The sequence below is a fragment of the Cotesia typhae genome, unplaced genomic scaffold, assembly GCF_013202065.1.
Source record: "Cotesia typhae breed Kobodo isofemale line unplaced genomic scaffold, CoteBio_Ctyphae contig_48, whole genome shotgun sequence".
Taxonomy (NCBI): domain Eukaryota; kingdom Metazoa; phylum Arthropoda; class Insecta; order Hymenoptera; family Braconidae; genus Cotesia; species Cotesia typhae.
The window spans coordinates 12956141-12974370 of NW_027423756.1; the positions used below are offsets into that span (position 1 = coordinate 12956141).

Genomic DNA, 18230 nt, shown 5'->3' on the forward strand with positions numbered 1-18230 from the left:
TTTCTGTATAGAATATAAAGGGATATATAAATGATATGAATGTTCGTATGTGTAAAAGTGTAAATGTGAAGAGACATATAAAGACGTAAACGTTGAACGCATGAAATGATCGTCAGTTGGGATGCTGGCAACGTCAATAGATTTTAGTGACGGTGTGTTACATTATTATTATTTTCACTTGGGGTGTGCACTGGTAACCAGCAACCAGCTACTGAGATACATAATATGGAGGGGAGAAAACGGATCCCCGTCCCCGTCTGGTAGATTTTTATTTCAATGACGTGACGACCAAGGGGAGAGAGTTCCAGAGTGTAGTTTTGTGCATTGGAGTATACATATATGTAGCTTAGTGGATATATGTAGCTTTGCTTTTATTTAGCTTTCCTTATTCATCAGCAAAAAGGATTCGATAGGGCGGAGGGGGAGCCGGAACAGATTTTGTTGGCCTATAGGGTGCCTGTTTTCGGCGACCAAAGAGTCTCTCTTTGATGATGGTGATGGTGATGGTGGTTGCTTTGTGGTTAATAGACACATCAAATGCTCCAGCCTTCTCATTTCTCGTTTTCAAATATTTAATTTTCTTCTGAATTATTTTTAATTTTTCTCGAGTCATATTTTATTAATTTTTAATTACAAACTTTAAACTCAAAACAATTCTCGACCTACGAAAATTATTTTAAAGAGTATTACTAATTTAAATTAACAAAAATTTCTTTAATTTCTTTAATTAAAAATTTTGCTGTCTAAATTAAAAAAATAAAATTCTTCAAAATAATTTTTTTGGTCTAAGAATTTTTTTTTTAAATCAATTTAATTTTTTTTTTTTTTCAATGCAGTCTTAAGTCTACATTGTTTATTATCATTACAATTTTTTTATTATCGTAAAAAGTAGATATATATGTAATTAAATGTTTAGATATATGTTGGTTTGTATTATAGTGATATATCTCATCTAACATTAAACGGGTAGAGATCCCCTGTGGATAAAACATTAAACACCTACGTGCAATCCCGAATCAACGCTTGAGTTTAATCCACGAGCGTTATCTTTCAGCTGCACGACAAACCGATTAAGCTAACCAGTGTTACTACACATACATTAATATATAGATATAGAATTAGATGAACTCTAGATATAATTGTGGTAAACTTAAACTCAAGACTGTTCTATTGAATCTAGAGGCTTCCGGTCTTTGCTGCAACTGATCTGGAGAGAACCAGGTTAGTTAAATTTATTGGCTCGTGTCTCTTTATTTATTTCAAGGCGATTTCTTCATCACCATCATTATTCTCATTATCATCATCAAGCATTTACATTTTATTTTTTATTTTTTCAATTTACTGTAAATTATTATAAAGTTTCATTTAAATGATAATTTTCTTGTGCTAGAAAAATAACAAATAATTTTTTGATTCGAGTATATATATTTATAAAGTTTACAAAAAAACTCTCTACAAATTCTAGTACCGAATAATATCAAACTCTGTTATCATTTAATTAAATTTTTAATTGGTTTAAAATTATTGGCGAAAAATACAGTCATTAAAAACATGTCTTTGGCCTGTTAATTGCTTTAGAATTTTATCTTATAAATTCTCTAAATTCTACGAAAAATTCTCTCCGAGCTAAAAAATATTAATTTTTGAAAATATCAATTAATTATTGAATTTCATTTTTGTAAAAATTGTTAAAAGCAATTAAGAAAATTTATTTATTAATTAATCAACTAGATTACAAATTAAAAATTTTTTGATTAGATTTTGTAATTTAAAAATGAAGTTACCTTTTAATTTAATTTAATTCAAAAATTACAGATAAGACAGACATACATGATTAATTTTTAAACTTTTTAGTTAAGTGTCAAATTATAAATCGTAAAAGATATTAATTACACTCAACAAGTTCTTTAAATTACAGTTTTTATCGATTTACTTTTTTTTTTTTTTTTTTTTTTTTTTGACGATAATGATTTAAAGTTATCTGATAACATGTTATATTATTTTATACTCTAATAAAAAAATTAATTTGACTCGAAAAAAAAAATTTTTTAACCAAAAAAAAATTATTTTAGGTTCAATAATTTTTCTACTTAATTTAAAAATCAAATAAATTTTTTTTATTAAAGACCAGATTAGAAAATGCAATTAATAAATCTTTAATTTAAATAAAACTGTCAACTTGAGCGATAACAAGAGTATATAGTTACCGATTACCTCGGCAATCAGACAACAGAAAGCAGTTAGATAGTTAAATAGAGTTCCCATGGATGCGCTGATGATTAACATCAAGGAATGAGGAATGAGAGGAGCATCAGATGATATAAAAGAAGACCCGTATCTTCGCGTCGCACAAAAGTGTTAAACGAATGAATGAAGGAATAAATGAATGAATGAATGAACGAACGAATGAATGAGTTAGCAAGTGAGTGAGTAAGTGAGTGCTTACTCTTGATCTGAGTGAGGATGAGGGGTGGAGAAAATAACTGAGAGTGAGAAACAAATATTGTCGCGCCATGAGAATGTGAGGACCATGGCAACATCACACAATAATAATAATATTAATAATAATAGTAAGTATTATGTAGTTTGTAGTGTATGTGGTGCACGATTTAGTTGTGAATGGATTCTTAAATGGTGGTGACCGGAAATGTATCACCGTCAAAGCAAATACAGTAGTTAACGATTAACATTATTATAATCCTCATCAATATCACCAAGGGCTGAATTTCTTTTATTTATTTATTACCGAGTAAAAGATCCATTTTTGCTGGACAAAACAGTCGGCTCGGTTATTCTATTTGTCAAACAGTTATTTATTACATATAATCATCTATCGTCATGCACTGGTGATCTATTACAATCTCTGTACACACCAGAGTCATCACAGATCAGATGAGAGTTTTAGTCACTACACAGCTACACACTATTATATATTAAACTCGCGATATTATATGTAGCATTATAATCATCATGATCTTGAATGGCTTCAATTAGTCTTGCTCTTGTAGATAGACGGACGCCAGTAATTGTTTCTTGTGAAATTATAAAGTACGTTTATCAACACGGCCAAGTGACGAACATTTATGCCTTGCAAGTTCAACATTATGGTGATTCTCTTTTTTTGGCATTAACTTTCCAACCCAGTCCACATTCCAGCGTATTAATAAATTAATTACAATTTTTTTTTTTTTTTATCTAATACTAGAAAGAAAAGAAACTCTTATATCTAGGAAAATAACATATGACTTATTTTATATTATTATCTTTAATTTAAAAATTATTTTGAAAAAAATATTAAGTCAATTTGAAAGAAATATCATTTTAAAAAATTTTGTCGGCTTAAATATCAAGCAGAAAAATTTTTTAAGTAAAATTTTGTTTAAAAATAAATTTTAATTAGTTCAAAAAAATTTTGCCTTAATTTAAAACAATAAAATTATTTTTTTCTTGCATCAAAATAATTTTTTTAAACTACATCTATTTAAAATATTGATAGACATCATATATGACCCCAAAAAAATTAATGAAACTCATAAAAAATCAATAAATAAAGCAATATTTATTTATATTGACGATTCGCGACATCAATATAATGCAGATCGAGTAAAATGATTCATAAAACGATGAGTTAACGATTAGTCTTACAATTGATACTGTTTTGCAAATCAACATTAAGTGTATGATCATCTCTTTGATTGAATCGAGTATTCGAGATATTTGAGTGCTTCCGTTGGTAATAAACTTTCTGACTCAACATTGACTGAAATCATTTCCTGTATGACGTTCCATTTAAACTCTGTAATATACTCCGTATGATATATTAGTTTAGTGGCTGGTTGATATTTACCCAATTGTTTACATCAAAGTATTAAATTTAATTTGTTTGAGCGAGTTCTATGGTACCAGCAAGCTGCTGCAATTTATATAGGTATTGTTACTATTATATAGAAGCCCTACGATCTTTCGTGTGAAGGAATTATTAGCATAGGGTTAATTAGTTTGTGAAAGAGACGTTTTATTCGTTTGTGTAGTTCATCGAAAACAATCTCGAGTCTGTACGGCTTCCTCGTTTTAATTTTACTACGATATCAATTATTCACTTTGTTTTTAAATTGGAGCAGTAAATAAATTCATCTAATTTATTTTTTATTTTCGGTGTAAAAAAAAAAAGGTTGTTTTTTTTGTTATCTACTAATTTTTTTGATGCTCAAAAATGGTTTTAATTGGTACATTAAAAAGAAAGTTCGATAAAAGAAAAAAAAAAATATCGGCTTTAAAAGTTTTTTCATTTAATATTAAATAAAATATAAAATTAAAAATATGTAAGAACAATTAAATTTTAATGATCAATAATTTTATTTTTTAAAGTAATTTTTTATGAAAACGTTATCTATTTAATTTGAAAACTAATAAATTAATAGATAAATTTCTAGGAGTTAAAATTACATGATATACTTATGTGTAATTATTTGGTAATAAAAATTTATCGGAAACAACACACATTTATTTTCACTTAAAAATAACCTTGAAGTGTTTCATGGATTTATTAAATAAAAATTTATTGAAACAATAAAGTAAATCAATGACAAATTATCTAAAAAGATAATTACAAGAAGTGGGGGCGTATTGAAAGCTTTTATATAAGATTTAATAATTATTGGAGATGTATATCAAGGCAAAATAGTTGTTAGATGCTGTTGTTATGTATGACGACAACGAGCTTCTCGGTAAATAATGTGTGGGGGGCTACAGATGATTAAGAGTTTTGTAGCGCGTGGGTGGGCGAAATAAAAGGGACAGTAGAGTAACCGAATATGCTTTGTGTGTATACGCGAGAGGATCCGGTTATTTAAACTGTAGCAAGCGTCTTGATCAAAAATTTCCTCGGTAATAAACCGGAGGTTTGCCTACTTCCTACTTAGTCGACACTGGACACCACCACCGTCGTAGTTGTTTAAACTAATATTAAGTGTTGTTACCATAAACCCCGCAAGACACTGAACATAATCATCATATGAGATGCTCATGAATTTTCTCATCTTCTTTAATAATACATAACAATCTGTTACTTTTTATTATTTGTCTCTAATGTCTAATAAATTCATCATAATTTATTTAATATACATTAATATTTCTTTTCTTTTTTTTCTCTTATTATTAACTATGAACAGAAAAAAAAAATTTATTTAAATCAAGTAAATAATTTTGAAGAAAATAAATTTTACTTGATTAAAAAAGGTTTCGTTTTAATTCAAGACAATAAAATTCTTCAAAATTATTTTCTTGATTCAAGTTAATTTTTTTTTTTTTTCAGTGTAAGAATATTGTTTCCTTCGAAGCAATCGCGTCTGTAAATTAGCTCAATATTTTAATGATTTTATTATCAATTTAAAATTATTATTATTTTACAATCAATTTAAGATAAATATTTTTTAAAAAATAATTTTTATATCTAAATTAATTTTAAAGACAATTTAATAATTTTTTTATCAATTTTTCAAAGTTTTTATTCATTTCATACAATAGTCCACATTTTATGTCTTATTATGAAATTAATTATTTCTATATTTAGTGCCACATATTTAGATATAAAATAGCCGATAAAATTGTAGGCGCAATAATTGCACTTAATAAAATACCTACATTAAATATTTGTATGTGAGGCAACATAAATCATTTTTTAATAGGAATTTAATCATTTATATAATTTCTAAAAATAAAATTAAATGACGTAAATTCACGACCCTTATCAGCGCCTAAGCTTTTTAATGTGTTTAGTGATTGTCGTTTTATTTTAAAAATGTGTAATTAAAATAAACAATTTTTTGTTAATACATCCAAAATTATAAATATTTAACGCACGCGAATAAATTAAACCCACCACCCAAGTGCCAAGTATCCATACAAATAATGAATATATAGGTACACATATAAATGACCAAGTGACACTCGGTTGATGTCCCTTCCGGTGAGTCTCGTGTTACACCCGTCACCCATTTATATTAGAGTTATAGCGAGTAGAATCGGGCGCGTGCCACCCACTTTTATATTTTTATTTCTATTTCCTTTTTTTCGTTATTATTTCACCTCGTTAAGCAACAATTTGCTTCGCGGGTTTCCTTTCTTCTTTGGAGTTTTTCTGTACTCACAACAGCTTCCAGGGCTGTGTGCGATTGCCTTAATCAAGAAAATACTTGTTTCTTACGGTGAACATCCATTAAAACAATACGTAATAAAAAATCATTAATGTTAGCCGATATTTACTACCGAGCGAGCCTGCTATTATTTTAAATTTTAATAGTATACACAAAAAAAAATTAATTTAATTAAAAAAAAAAAAATTCATGAACCAAAAAAATTATTTTGAAGAGTTTCATTGTTTTAAATCAAGAAAAAAAGTTCACGAATTAAGTTAATTTTTTACCTTTTTGTACCAGTAATTTTTCTACCAATAAACTAACGATATGTTTTATCTTTTCTCAATTTAAATTGATTTTTTATATTGTTTTAATGGTCGATTGACGAATCAACTGATTTATCATTTTTTTAATTAATAATTTTAAATGATTTTTGTTCTCTGACTTGTAAATTTTGCTCTAGTTATTTTCAATAAATAAAATTTTTTAAAAATGATATTTTACAATGCAATAGAGTAATTATCATAGTAAATTTTTTTCTTTGTAATTTTTGTGAAAAATTACGTCAACAAAATTTAATATTTATTTTATAAAGTTTCTAAAAATATTAAAACTTATAAATGATAATTTTTGATCAGTTAAAATTGCAAAAAATTATTTAAACTATTTAAATATAAATAAAATAAATAATAAGCGAGCAATGAAAAGGATTTTTAGGTGGATCATTAAAACGTGACTAATCCTAGAAGAAGGGTGACCAGAAGTACAATTTACTCTGGAGAAACTCGAGCGTATATTAGCGTAAAGTCGTGTGTTGTAACACACATACACACACATAACCCTAATACACTTATTGAATTGTGTATGTTCAATATGTAAACCCGTTGCCCATTTGAACAGCCCTCGTGGCCCTTTAAAACAAATAATATATATGAACAAAGGTTTACATGTATAAATCCCTTCTCATCGCTAAACATATTACATATATGTGGACGTATACAAATACATCCATGTATTTTTATCAATTTTAAATCGATTCGAATGATTTAACTCTCGGCAATAATCATCAGCCCAATCACAATGCACATAATAAACTTATTCTTTTTCATTTTACGTACTTAAAGAACAAGTACCCATATTGTTGCTCAATCACGGCCATTATACGGATCTGAAATGCAAGAAAGGCTTGATTGTTTGATTATGTCAAACAAAAGTGTACCATGGATCATAGACGATGAAATAATTATTACACTACACCCCAATCTCTTATCATACCATGGTGCGTGTACCATTTTTAGTCTCAATTGCATGCACTTGTTGACGATTCTATGTGTCTAAGTTCTTTTATTCTCACTCCTGTTGTACTTTTGATAATATTTTTTCTAGTATCAATTATACGTACTTAGTGTGATATTTAAAAAAGAATGTAGTAATGATGTAGTAATACTAAAATTACACTTGGTTAGGACCCGGATCAAATTAGAGTGACAGAAAATATTTTTATTTTTAAAGAAAAAAAAATTTAATTACAAAATTTTTTTTTATTTGAACTCTAGAAAATTTGATTTTACTCATTTTCTATAAAAACATTTTTAAAAACATAAAAATAAAAAGAAAAATAATTTTTTCTGTGTGGGTTTGTTTGAATTAAAAAATAAAAATTTGACATTTAATTAAAAAAAATATTTGGACAAAATGATTTCCGCAAACACAAGATGACATTAGCAACAATTGGTAAATTTATTTAATGAATTACTGTCATCATTAAGACCCATCGTGTCGTAGCATGTAGTCATAGTCACTCATTCATTTGTCCATTCATTTACGCAATAACACGAGAGACATATCAGCGGCACCCGTCGAGCATCGTTTTATTGCAATCTCGTGAATTTTATTATGGCACGAGCTAAAAGATGACAAAGTTTACTTAATATAAAAGAACATTAAGAGAATAATAACAATAACGACGATAATTATGAAAGAACAAGTTAAAAGTTAAAAAAATGTGTATGGTGGTGAAGATTGAGTGTGGCTGATGAATGAAAGTGAGCATGAATGAATGCATCAGTCGTCTATGCGTATGTACGTGTATGTAAGACGTTAGATTGGTATGATTCTGGAGTTAGCCTAGGGGGCAGATGGTCGCGGTCGCGAGGAGTTAAAGAGTTAACCGATTGACCCAAGAGTAGACTCAAATGAACGAAAGGTCCACCGGCCCAAGACCCAGGATACGAGGTCGTCTACTTGACCCAGCGGCGTGCGCCGGATGTCACCATTTTTCTACTAGAATTGCCCATCAGCAAGTGCTTCGAATTATCGATAAAAAAAATTATTTCATTTTTTTAAATATTCCATCGTCTGTTTATTTGTTTTTACGTCGCCCATTGTCTGCACAAAAAACCTTGACAGAATGGCAAACGAATCAACCGAGTGATAAATAATTCGATCAATGAATTTAAACTTGCCGTGGGAAACTCATGGGTTTCGTGCTTTATCGAGCGGATAAAATTTTTTTCGCTTTAAATTTACAGAATAAAATTTTACCGGTAATTTTCTTATTTATTTAAGTTAAACAAGTTCAATTAATTTAATTCTTTATCTCATCTTTAAAGATTTTTTAGTTGTCAGTTGATTTAATATTTTTATTTTTATCTTTGTATTAAAAATATTATTTTTACCTAAATTTAATTTTTTTTTTTTTTTTGTTACTTACAAATATAAAATTTAATTGTAAAATTTTTTGAATATTTTCTCATTGCCATTTAGCCTTGGCTTTGCCATAATTAAAAAATCAACCAATTGTTTGATCAAAAAAAAAATATTTACATAAAAAATTTAATTAAATTAATAAAATAAAATCTTGAATTACTCTCGTTCGATTTAACAGAGTTGAAAGTTAAAAACATACATCTCATTGAACAAATTAAGTATCTCTGATGTCCGGTGACCAGTAAACGAAATTAAAAGTCGTCATGGGAAACCCCAAGCTCTTACAGCTCACCGCTTATTTCTCCTGTCGATTTGATAATGCGCACACTCAACTCTTGCATCTGTGTTGTTGCCTTGAGTGACCACCCTTTTCGTCACGTGACCTGTAAACAATTTACTGAGACTTGAGTGTGCTCCGAAATTTATTTCACTCAGATAGAACCTCAAATACTCAAATTTTTGAACGTGAAAATAAAAAAATGAAATAATTTTAATATTTGACTTAAGCGTTGATCGACGTGAGATTCAGCGTAGCTAAAAGTACGATTGAGTCTGGAGGGGTAAAGTAAAAAAAATTACTATGAATATATGAGTCTTATGATAACCGTGAATTCGTTTTGATCCAACGAGACCGGCTGCGTGTTCATCGATTAGTTACGGTGCCCGAGTCAACCAAGGGTGACTTTATATTTCGTCAACACATTCATTATTATGTGTATTAGTTTAGAGATAAATGTTTATTGTTCGCTTTTATGGTAGATCGTATAAACTAAACGGTACTCTTGATGATTTTGATTTGAATTATTCCACGTGAGTACGGCGCAAGCTCGGTATAAACATGGGATCAATCATTTTTTATGTTAAGTTTTATTAAATTGTATTATTATGATATAATTGATAAGCTTGATAATTTTCATGCTTGTACCTTTTCATATCTTGAAAAAAAAAAATTTTTTTTTTTTTTTTTTTTTTTTCAAAAAAATTAAAAAAAAAATTCGAGATTTTTTCCAAAATTAATATTGAATCAATAAAAAAAAATCTAAAAATGTTTTTTCTGTAAAAAGTTTAACAGCTGCAAAAAAGTTTCCAAGTAAATTTGAAATTTGAAGGAAAAAATTTAAATTTAAAAGTGAATTTAGTGTATAGAGTAGCAGTTACTGTAATAACAAGCTTTTTGTTTGCAGACATTTTAAAAGTAAAAGAGCTACCATTTAAACTTATAAAAAGTCATAATTGTACGTTTAGTTCGAAGAGAGAGATTGTAACACACGCGATGTCGATGACGCGATACAATACGTTTGTGCCCTTGATACGTGGCGCGTGTTGTTAATATATCACTGCGTAAAAGACGACTTTGTACTCCTGCAGGATAATGTGCCGCCTACGCATTTGACAATGCCTTTGTCCATACAAGTACCACACATGTAATTTTCAATTCGAGTACAAGTGTTGGAGGCTTGTTAATTGGACAAAATATGTCCATAAAGTGTATGTGAGACACACATGACTATTACCAAAAATTTTAGTCCAAGCAGCTATCATTAAATCTTGGATTATCAATTACTTCAATTAATTACCTGATTAGTCTCCAGTACAAAGCAGGTTTAACAAGGAAAAAAAAAAATTTTCTTCTTCGTCCATTTGAAGACAAAGTTTTACAAAGCTCATTAGATCCACCATTATTATCATCATTATTTTGGCACTATTATGATTTATGAAGTCGATTTTTATTTGTCGAAACGAAAAATTCCATGATGATTATAACTTTATCTGATATCAAACTTCAATAACATGTTTATTAGTTTATAATCTTTTACGTCAAAATACTTTGACTCTTTAGTTGATAAAGTAATTATTGTATCTTCAATTAACGAATTATGTTCTTTTGGGAGGTGAGAGTCTGAAGGCAAAATTATGAAGAAATATTTATAAATAATTTTTGTTTTTGTAACTTTCTAAAAAAAAAAAAAAAAATAAAAATATGCTTGATATTGATGTTCAAGGTGTTAGAGTTAGTTAACAGCAGTTGCTTGAGAATTGGGATGATAGACGCCCCGTAGGGTAACCGAAAGGTTTACAAGCGATTCGCACCTCGGAAGATTATTACATTTGCCATTTAATAAAAATTCAAAGCTTGTTTTATTAATACAAAATATTATCACAAATTAAACTGTTTAGCTTCATGTGCTCCATAAGATTTTTTATTCAATTAAATTTTATTTATTATTAATTGAATTAAAATAAAAATAGAAATTTTTTAATTAAAAATTTTACAATTCTCCTACAAAATAATTTATTCATTATTGTGAGACTGAAACTGTTGCAAAGACTTTATCATCGAATTAAAGATTTAAAGAATGAAGGCTTGTTTTTACAAAGAATTAACCAGCTCCAAGCGCTTTTAGTTTTATTTTACATGAAGGAAAGCAAAAGACAAAGGAAACAATTTATTTATCTTATTAAATAGTTTTTTATTTTATTTTTATCTTACATACTTAGGAGTCGTTACTCTGAATAAAAGAAACGTCTTCCTGTCGCGTGGCCCTCTAGTCTTATCTTTCATTTTTCTCGTCTCCCTTGTCTCTTGTCTGAAGTTAACCTTCTACATTGGGATTAAAAAGCGGATATATTAATTTGTCGTACGCACGTCTTGTATATAAGCAAGTAGCCCGAAAACAAGGTCACTTTTAAACTCTATAGATATTTAAGTAAATTAAAAACCAAAACTAATAATTCATGAATTTAAATTTTAATAATTTAGAGAGTTTTTAAAAATGCAATTGCAAAAATTTTGTAACAAATAAAATGTTTAAAAGAAGAAATTATTTATTTTAAATAATAATAGAGACTGACAGGTATTTTCTTGCATCTCACTCGCAAATCAAAACAGCACCCCAGGGCTCACAAAACTGGAACCAAAAAATAATGACAAGAGTATAGTATAAAGAAATAAATTGTAGAATCATACATATAAACATATAAATATATGTATTTGATATTTTTTGCCTACCGGGCAATCGTTCGGAGTTTTAGTGTCACTCACACAGTCATCTTCAGACGAAAATTACCATACCAATGTGTAGGAAGAACAAAAATAAAGTTAAATGTCGCGTGTAACTAATCGTTTTGCGCTCTACTCTTGTCTCATCGTAACATCATTCCGGTACTCTTTGCGCTTGAACAGATTCGTATAAATATATTATTCATACACATTCACATTATTTATTCGTGCTTTCATTAGTAAATCTCAGAAAGGTAAATAATTTACTTGCAACAGAATAAATTTATTTAAATAAAAAGCATTATGAATTTTGAGAAAGTTTTGTGAAATTTTTTTCTGTATTTTGTCTGCAATTTTTTTTTAACAACGAATGATAAATCACTTTGTCACAAATTTTATCACTGGACAATATTGTGCATGAAGGCATTTGAACATCTCTTAACATATTAAACATTTTTTAATTTGTTTCTTTTGATATCAAAGTCGTGGAGATAACAAAAGGAATTAATTCATTTTTATTACAACGTACGTGATTTTTAATTCAGTTAATACGTACTTTGTCGTGTCGATAGTCAATTTCTATTGTGTTGAATTTTTTCTTTCTAATTATCACAAACTCGCTCGTATAAGTTTGAAATTATCACACTATTAGTTTACATCAAAGTTATCCTTCGTAGAGTGCAAGTGACTAAAATGGCGTTAAATTTGTTGATGAAACATGCGGATTATTTTGAAGATTGGACCATTCAAGTCAAAAGCGGAATGAATAACGTTATCAATAAATTAACTAATGAAAATTTGCGAGTTGTACTCAATGAAATATCTCCTTGGAAGTACCAAATTTATAAGAATCTTTTTCCGTCTATAAAACGAAGACATTCACACTTGGAGCTTCATGAGTCAAGATTGCGCAATGAATTTATTTCTTCCTTTTGGTGCTGGCAATTATTGACGAAACCTTTAGACGGGTACTTTTTTAACATGAAAATTGAAAGGAAAATCATTAATCAGGGAGCCATTCCGGTAAATATTGTCTGCACTGCAGCAGAAGGTTCGTAATTGAATTATATTTTCACACTTGAAATTAATTCAATTTTTAATTGATTAATTTTTATGACAGAAAATTATTTCGCCATCTGCACTGCAGAAACGGTATTTATTTATCGAATTGACAATATTAAATCGCCAATTTATCAGACTGATTTTGGCTTGGGATCGATTAATAAATCAATTCATTTTTATCAAAATGGTAAATTTTTATTTTTCAAAATCAATTTTTTTTTTTTTTTTTTTTTTTTTTTCTATTCACAATCAACTGCATTAATATTTTTTATCTTATTAAGGATCAGGTCATTTAATCGCCATTGTCCGTTTGGTAAATAATAATTTACGATTTATTGATGTCAAATATAGGAAAAAAATTTCCTATCCGGCTTTTGATACAATTAATTTTAATACTATATGGTAACTACTAATTATAATTTTTAATTGTTTTAATAATTTGATAGAATTAAGATAAATATTTTTACAATTAATTTTATAGTGTCGGTACTCACCACAAATTTTTTACTGAAAGAGAAAGAATAATAACGGAGTATGAACTCAAATCGACAACCAATACTCGTGATCATAATGCAGTTGATGTAAAAATTTGTCAATCATTTTTAAAAAAACCTAATTTTACCATAGCTTACATGTCTTCAGAAAATGATAAGGTGATTTGATTAAATTATTTTTAAGAGAATCAATGATAAAAATTAATTTGATTCAAAGGAAAAATTCTTGAAGAACAATTTTTTAATTTTTTAATTCAAGAATTTTTTCACTTGATTCAAGATGATAAAATTAACTAATTATTAATTAGTGTGCAAATAAAATTTTTCTAGTTATTCATAGTTGGTGACTTAGGTAGTTTGGGATATGTTCTAATGACATTGACCACTCCATTACCGGAGCAATTGTCACTTGACGATATACCCAAAGTGCAGATCGATCTTATGAAGAATGCCAAAGAACACATCGTTGAAATTCTAGTACCAGTTAAAAATATAATAATAAGCATCGTTGGTAATACAATTGACTCAATTCCAAAACTAATTTTGAGCATTTATTACGGCTGATTTTTTCCGGGTGCTGTTTTTTATTTTTTTTTAGATGGTAAATTAAAATTCGGTGAGTGGTCAGAAACAGAATCAAGAATGGAACACCCTTTGACCTTAGAACGCCAAACTTCTCACAATATTACCAATAAAGTCACCGCATATACTATTCATGCAAATATTTTATTCATTGGATATGAAAATGGTACAAGTTAACTTTTTTTAGCTTAACAGTAATTGAAAATTTTAATAAGTAATTTATTATTCTAGGATTTTTGCAAATATTTCGTATTAACATAAAAGACGCCACAAATCTTGATAACGATGAATCAAAATTAATAAAATTATCCCAGGATAATCAACCTATCACCTCTATTTGCGTCAGTGAATTCAAAGACACTTTATTCATTGTTGCGACAACAGCAAGGCATTTTTATCCCATCAAATTTATTTTTTAATGCACATTTTTCACATATGATGTACCAAGAAATTTTTATTTATTTCTAGCAGCCTTGAGTATCGAAAAAATTAAAAAATGTCACTATTTGTATTTATGATTTTATTATTCAGCTTTTAGGCCTTCAAAAATCAACTCATAAATAAATCCAATGGAAGAAATTGAACCAATTGCAATTACAATGCTTGGAAAAAATTTTTTAATAAAATTTATCGTCTAAGTGTAGTTGTAATACCACCATGGAGTGGATTAAAACCTTCGGTACTATTGTGAGACATAATATTGGGGTCTAGAGATCAAACATCAAACTACATCCCTTATTCCTCGTGATCTTTTTATTAAATCATTAATCTTGAATTATGATTACAATTGTAAAACATGAATCACTGTCCTCAATTATTGTCACTTACTTCTTTCTAATTTATTATTATTATAATCTCACAGAAGTTCATTAATCATTTTATCATCTAAATGATCGCAATCTCCGAAGATCCTGGGTTTTATAAATCCCAAAACAATAATTATTCAAAGTTGAAAAAATTTAAAGCCCCGGGATAAAGAAAAAGAAATATCTGTCTACTAAATGAAGAAAAATATATGTAACATATATCAAGTATTGATTATCACATGATTTATCTCGGTAATACCATGAGTTTGCAAGTTGTCACTCGTCATTATATTTTTGAAGCTGTCCCTTGACTCATTCGAGTCGTTTGCTGGAAGACATTCTTAAGGATAAGTAAGAATAAAAAAAGTTAAATAAAATAATGAAAGAAAATAGGGAGAGAAGAAAGTGGCTTGGGAGCCACTTGTTGCGCGATCTAGAAGAGACTTCCTGCTGCTCGTGCCTGGCAGGACATATCGTTGCTCCAACGACTTCGAATACCTTTGGCTAACTGACTCACTGATGATCTGAGCACATACCTAATCGCCTTTTTATTCATTCTTTAATCGATCCACCGAGCAACAGTTTTCGAACACTTATTTACCATTTTTTTTTTGGCATTGCGGTGGGAATTTTTAGTTTTGAATCGAGCTTGTGAATTCTCGATTATGTTTGTTAATTCTTTTTTTTTTTTTTTTTTTTTTTTCAAGGTTTTTTTTTTTTTAATTGATTTTTGGGGTAGAAAAAAAAACGGAAGACCAAAAATTTGTAAAATCTGCAAAACAAATGTAATTTTATTTTTTTTTTTTTTTCAAATTAAAGGAAAAATTAGTAATTTTTAATTTAAAAAATTAATTAGACATGCAAATTAAAGCTTATTAAATATACTTTCAGGTGAATTTTACAAAAATTTGATAAGTCATAAAGCTCAAAAGTTATTTAAAAAAAAAAAAACTAGAAAAACTGTGATTGTAATTTTTCAAAATTTTGAATTTCAGTCATATCTTCAAAATCTTCAAAATAAAAAAAAAAAAAAAAAAAAAAAAAAAAAAAAAAAAAAAAAAACTCTGTTTTATTGATTTGAAATTATAATCTCAATTGTACTGCAATAAGTGGGTATAACTGAGAATATCGTGTGAATGATTGCAAACGGCAGCAACTTCACCTTTCTGATATCGGTTACTGTGAAACTGAAGAGTCTTCTATAAAAAAGCTGCAAAGGTATAGATGAAATATTTATAACTACATGTGACCTTTATACGAGAGTTGAGATATCAATATACACGGTGCAGTATTGCTAACACTTGAACTTCCTGCGGGGTCATTGATACCCAATCAACTGTTCACGATGGAGACTTTATTGTTGAAAAGATGTAGCTGAGCTATAGTTATTTTCTCACAGCTCCGAAATTCAGAAGCTTACTAAGTGTGAATCTAAAATCGAACGAATTTTTCTAACTCATGAATTTTTCATGAGATATTTTAACCAAAATAATGATTACTTTTGTATTTTTATAACGACAGTTATAAGTTACAATTCTAGGAATGCCATTAAGAGTGTAAATTAAATAAAGATAACAATTATTTTTATTTATTTGTTCTAATTACATGAACTTTGATATACGTTTATATGCTGATGACTCATTTGATAAATATGTCATTAAACAATATTTTCTGATTTTATTAGTTTAACACAATTATTATCAGCTAAATTAAATTAAATCAAGCTGATAATTATTGTTATTAGACATTAATCTTCGACCCTAGATTATTTTTTTCCTCACGTTAATTTAAACTTGTCTTCATTCTACGGGCATAGATATTTTTTTATTGCTCTCATTTTTCTTCTTAGAACTTGAAATCTTTTCTTTGCTATCATTTAGATAAAAAAAACTACATATAAAATTAAATTTATAATTTTTCCGAAGGAAAATTGAACCCTGAAAATTTTTCTAATTTTTTGCATGTAAAATAACAACTCACAATTTTATAAATTATGACTAGAAAATTACGACAGCGAGTATTTGATGGAAATTTAATTGCTCAAGTTGAAAACTGCAAGTTAACGAGCGAGTGATAAACGACAAGTTTTATACACAATTACAAACTTTATAAACTTAAACAGAAGGGTTGTAGACATATGTCGATAGATATAGAATTCGTACGTGTACAACTGGGGATATATAATAACCGCTCACAGCTACCCAAGTAGTTATTATCACGCTTTTGTGTGTCGGGAATCATTCGCTCCACAAATTCTACTAAATGAGGGATTAATTTAGCTCACAGTTTTGATTATGCTGATTATCCTCGGGTCAATCGTCATCTGGATTGTTATTTATCAATCTTTCATCCTGCTAATTATTTATTACTGCAAAATAATGAAAATTTATCAAATTATTTTGCATTACTAATGTTAAAAAGGCGGTGCTCAAATTTTACGGTCTTTTAGTTCTACAAAAAAAATTTTTGTCCACTTTTTTTGATAAATAAAATTTTTTTGACTTACGTCCTTTTAGTTTTGAGAGAAAAAAAATTTTTAAAGCCAAAATGTGTGCCAAAAAAAAATTTTTTTTTTCGACACATTTATATTTATTATAAATATTTACAAGTTGATTGAAGAAAAAAAAATTTTTTATACGATTTTTTGGGCTCTGTAGAGCCAAAATTTATTTACAGCAATGTATTAAATAAAACATGGAGTACAAAATAAAGTAATATTTCCCGATTTCTTTATAAAAAAGAAATTATCTTTTATAATTCAGCATTCTAAATTGCCACCTATAAATAGAACAATCAGAAAAAAATAGAGGAAAAATAAAAAATAATAGCCTGTAATAGTTTTTACATAATTCGCTTGTCATAATATATGCACAAAGCGTTTACGTTTGGACATATGTGTATTGATCGCAGACATACTAAGATATATGCTCTAGTCTATAGAGCTGATCATGTATTCATAAAGTGTTCCGTACAATAATAGACCAGCAGTGATACATGTTTCTATAAGTTCTTTATCTAAGCCGAAAGTTTCATGCATATATACGTCATAATTAAATTGAGTTGCTGCTAACTAGTACTTAGTATATTTTTAAACAAATATAAATTTTATAAATTTAAATCAACACCCTCCTGTTGAAACAAACATTTAGACGGGTACTTTTGAAATATTTGAACCTCTGTATTTGCATATCTAAATAATTTAATATTCGAATGAATTGAAGCCAATAAAAAATGAAGCATTGGATAAAATAAATGGTAAAAATAATAAATAACAGGTTAAATATTTCGACAGGGGTCGATTGAATCTCGAGTTAAGTTTTGGTGTCTTGACCATCCATCTTACCTGCCGACGTACCGTTAATCTGTCTTTCTTCATCAACAAATAGTCTTCGTGTTAAAAGATCCCATCTTTAACAAAAAAATATTTTTATGTATCCTA

At 28.1% G+C, this 18230-nt stretch overlaps 1 protein-coding gene and 1 long non-coding RNA gene across 3 annotated transcripts in view; both read left to right on the forward strand.

Annotated features, from left to right (window-relative positions):
* The window catches only part of LOC141529963 (uncharacterized), a 119581-nt gene that overhangs the window by 48413 nt on the left and 52938 nt on the right, over positions 1–18230 (forward strand). The window lies entirely within an intron of this gene.
* On the forward strand, positions 1045–14496 carry LOC141529956 (uncharacterized). Its single transcript, XM_074246760.1, has 8 exons — positions 1045–1221; positions 12525–12898; positions 12968–13096; positions 13191–13311; positions 13391–13562; positions 13734–13914; positions 14002–14151; positions 14217–14496. The coding sequence occupies exons 2-8, from the start codon at positions 12541–12543 to the stop codon at positions 14402–14404; spliced, it is 1299 nt and encodes a 432-aa protein (XP_074102861.1). The 5' UTR covers positions 1045–1221; positions 12525–12540; the 3' UTR covers positions 14405–14496.

Bases quoted from the DNA above. Each gene is read 5' to 3' on its own strand.
- LOC141529956 (XM_074246760.1), top strand. From the start codon at position 12,541: ATGGCGTTAAATTTGTTGATGAAACATGCGGATTATTTTGAAGATTGG. The intron at 12,899-12,967 runs GTTCGTAATTGA...TTTTTATGACAG, and splicing joins TGTCTGCACTGCAGCAGAAG to AAAATTATTTCGCCATCTGC. The intron at 13,097-13,190 runs GTAAATTTTTAT...TATCTTATTAAG, and splicing joins AATTCATTTTTATCAAAATG to GATCAGGTCATTTAATCGCC.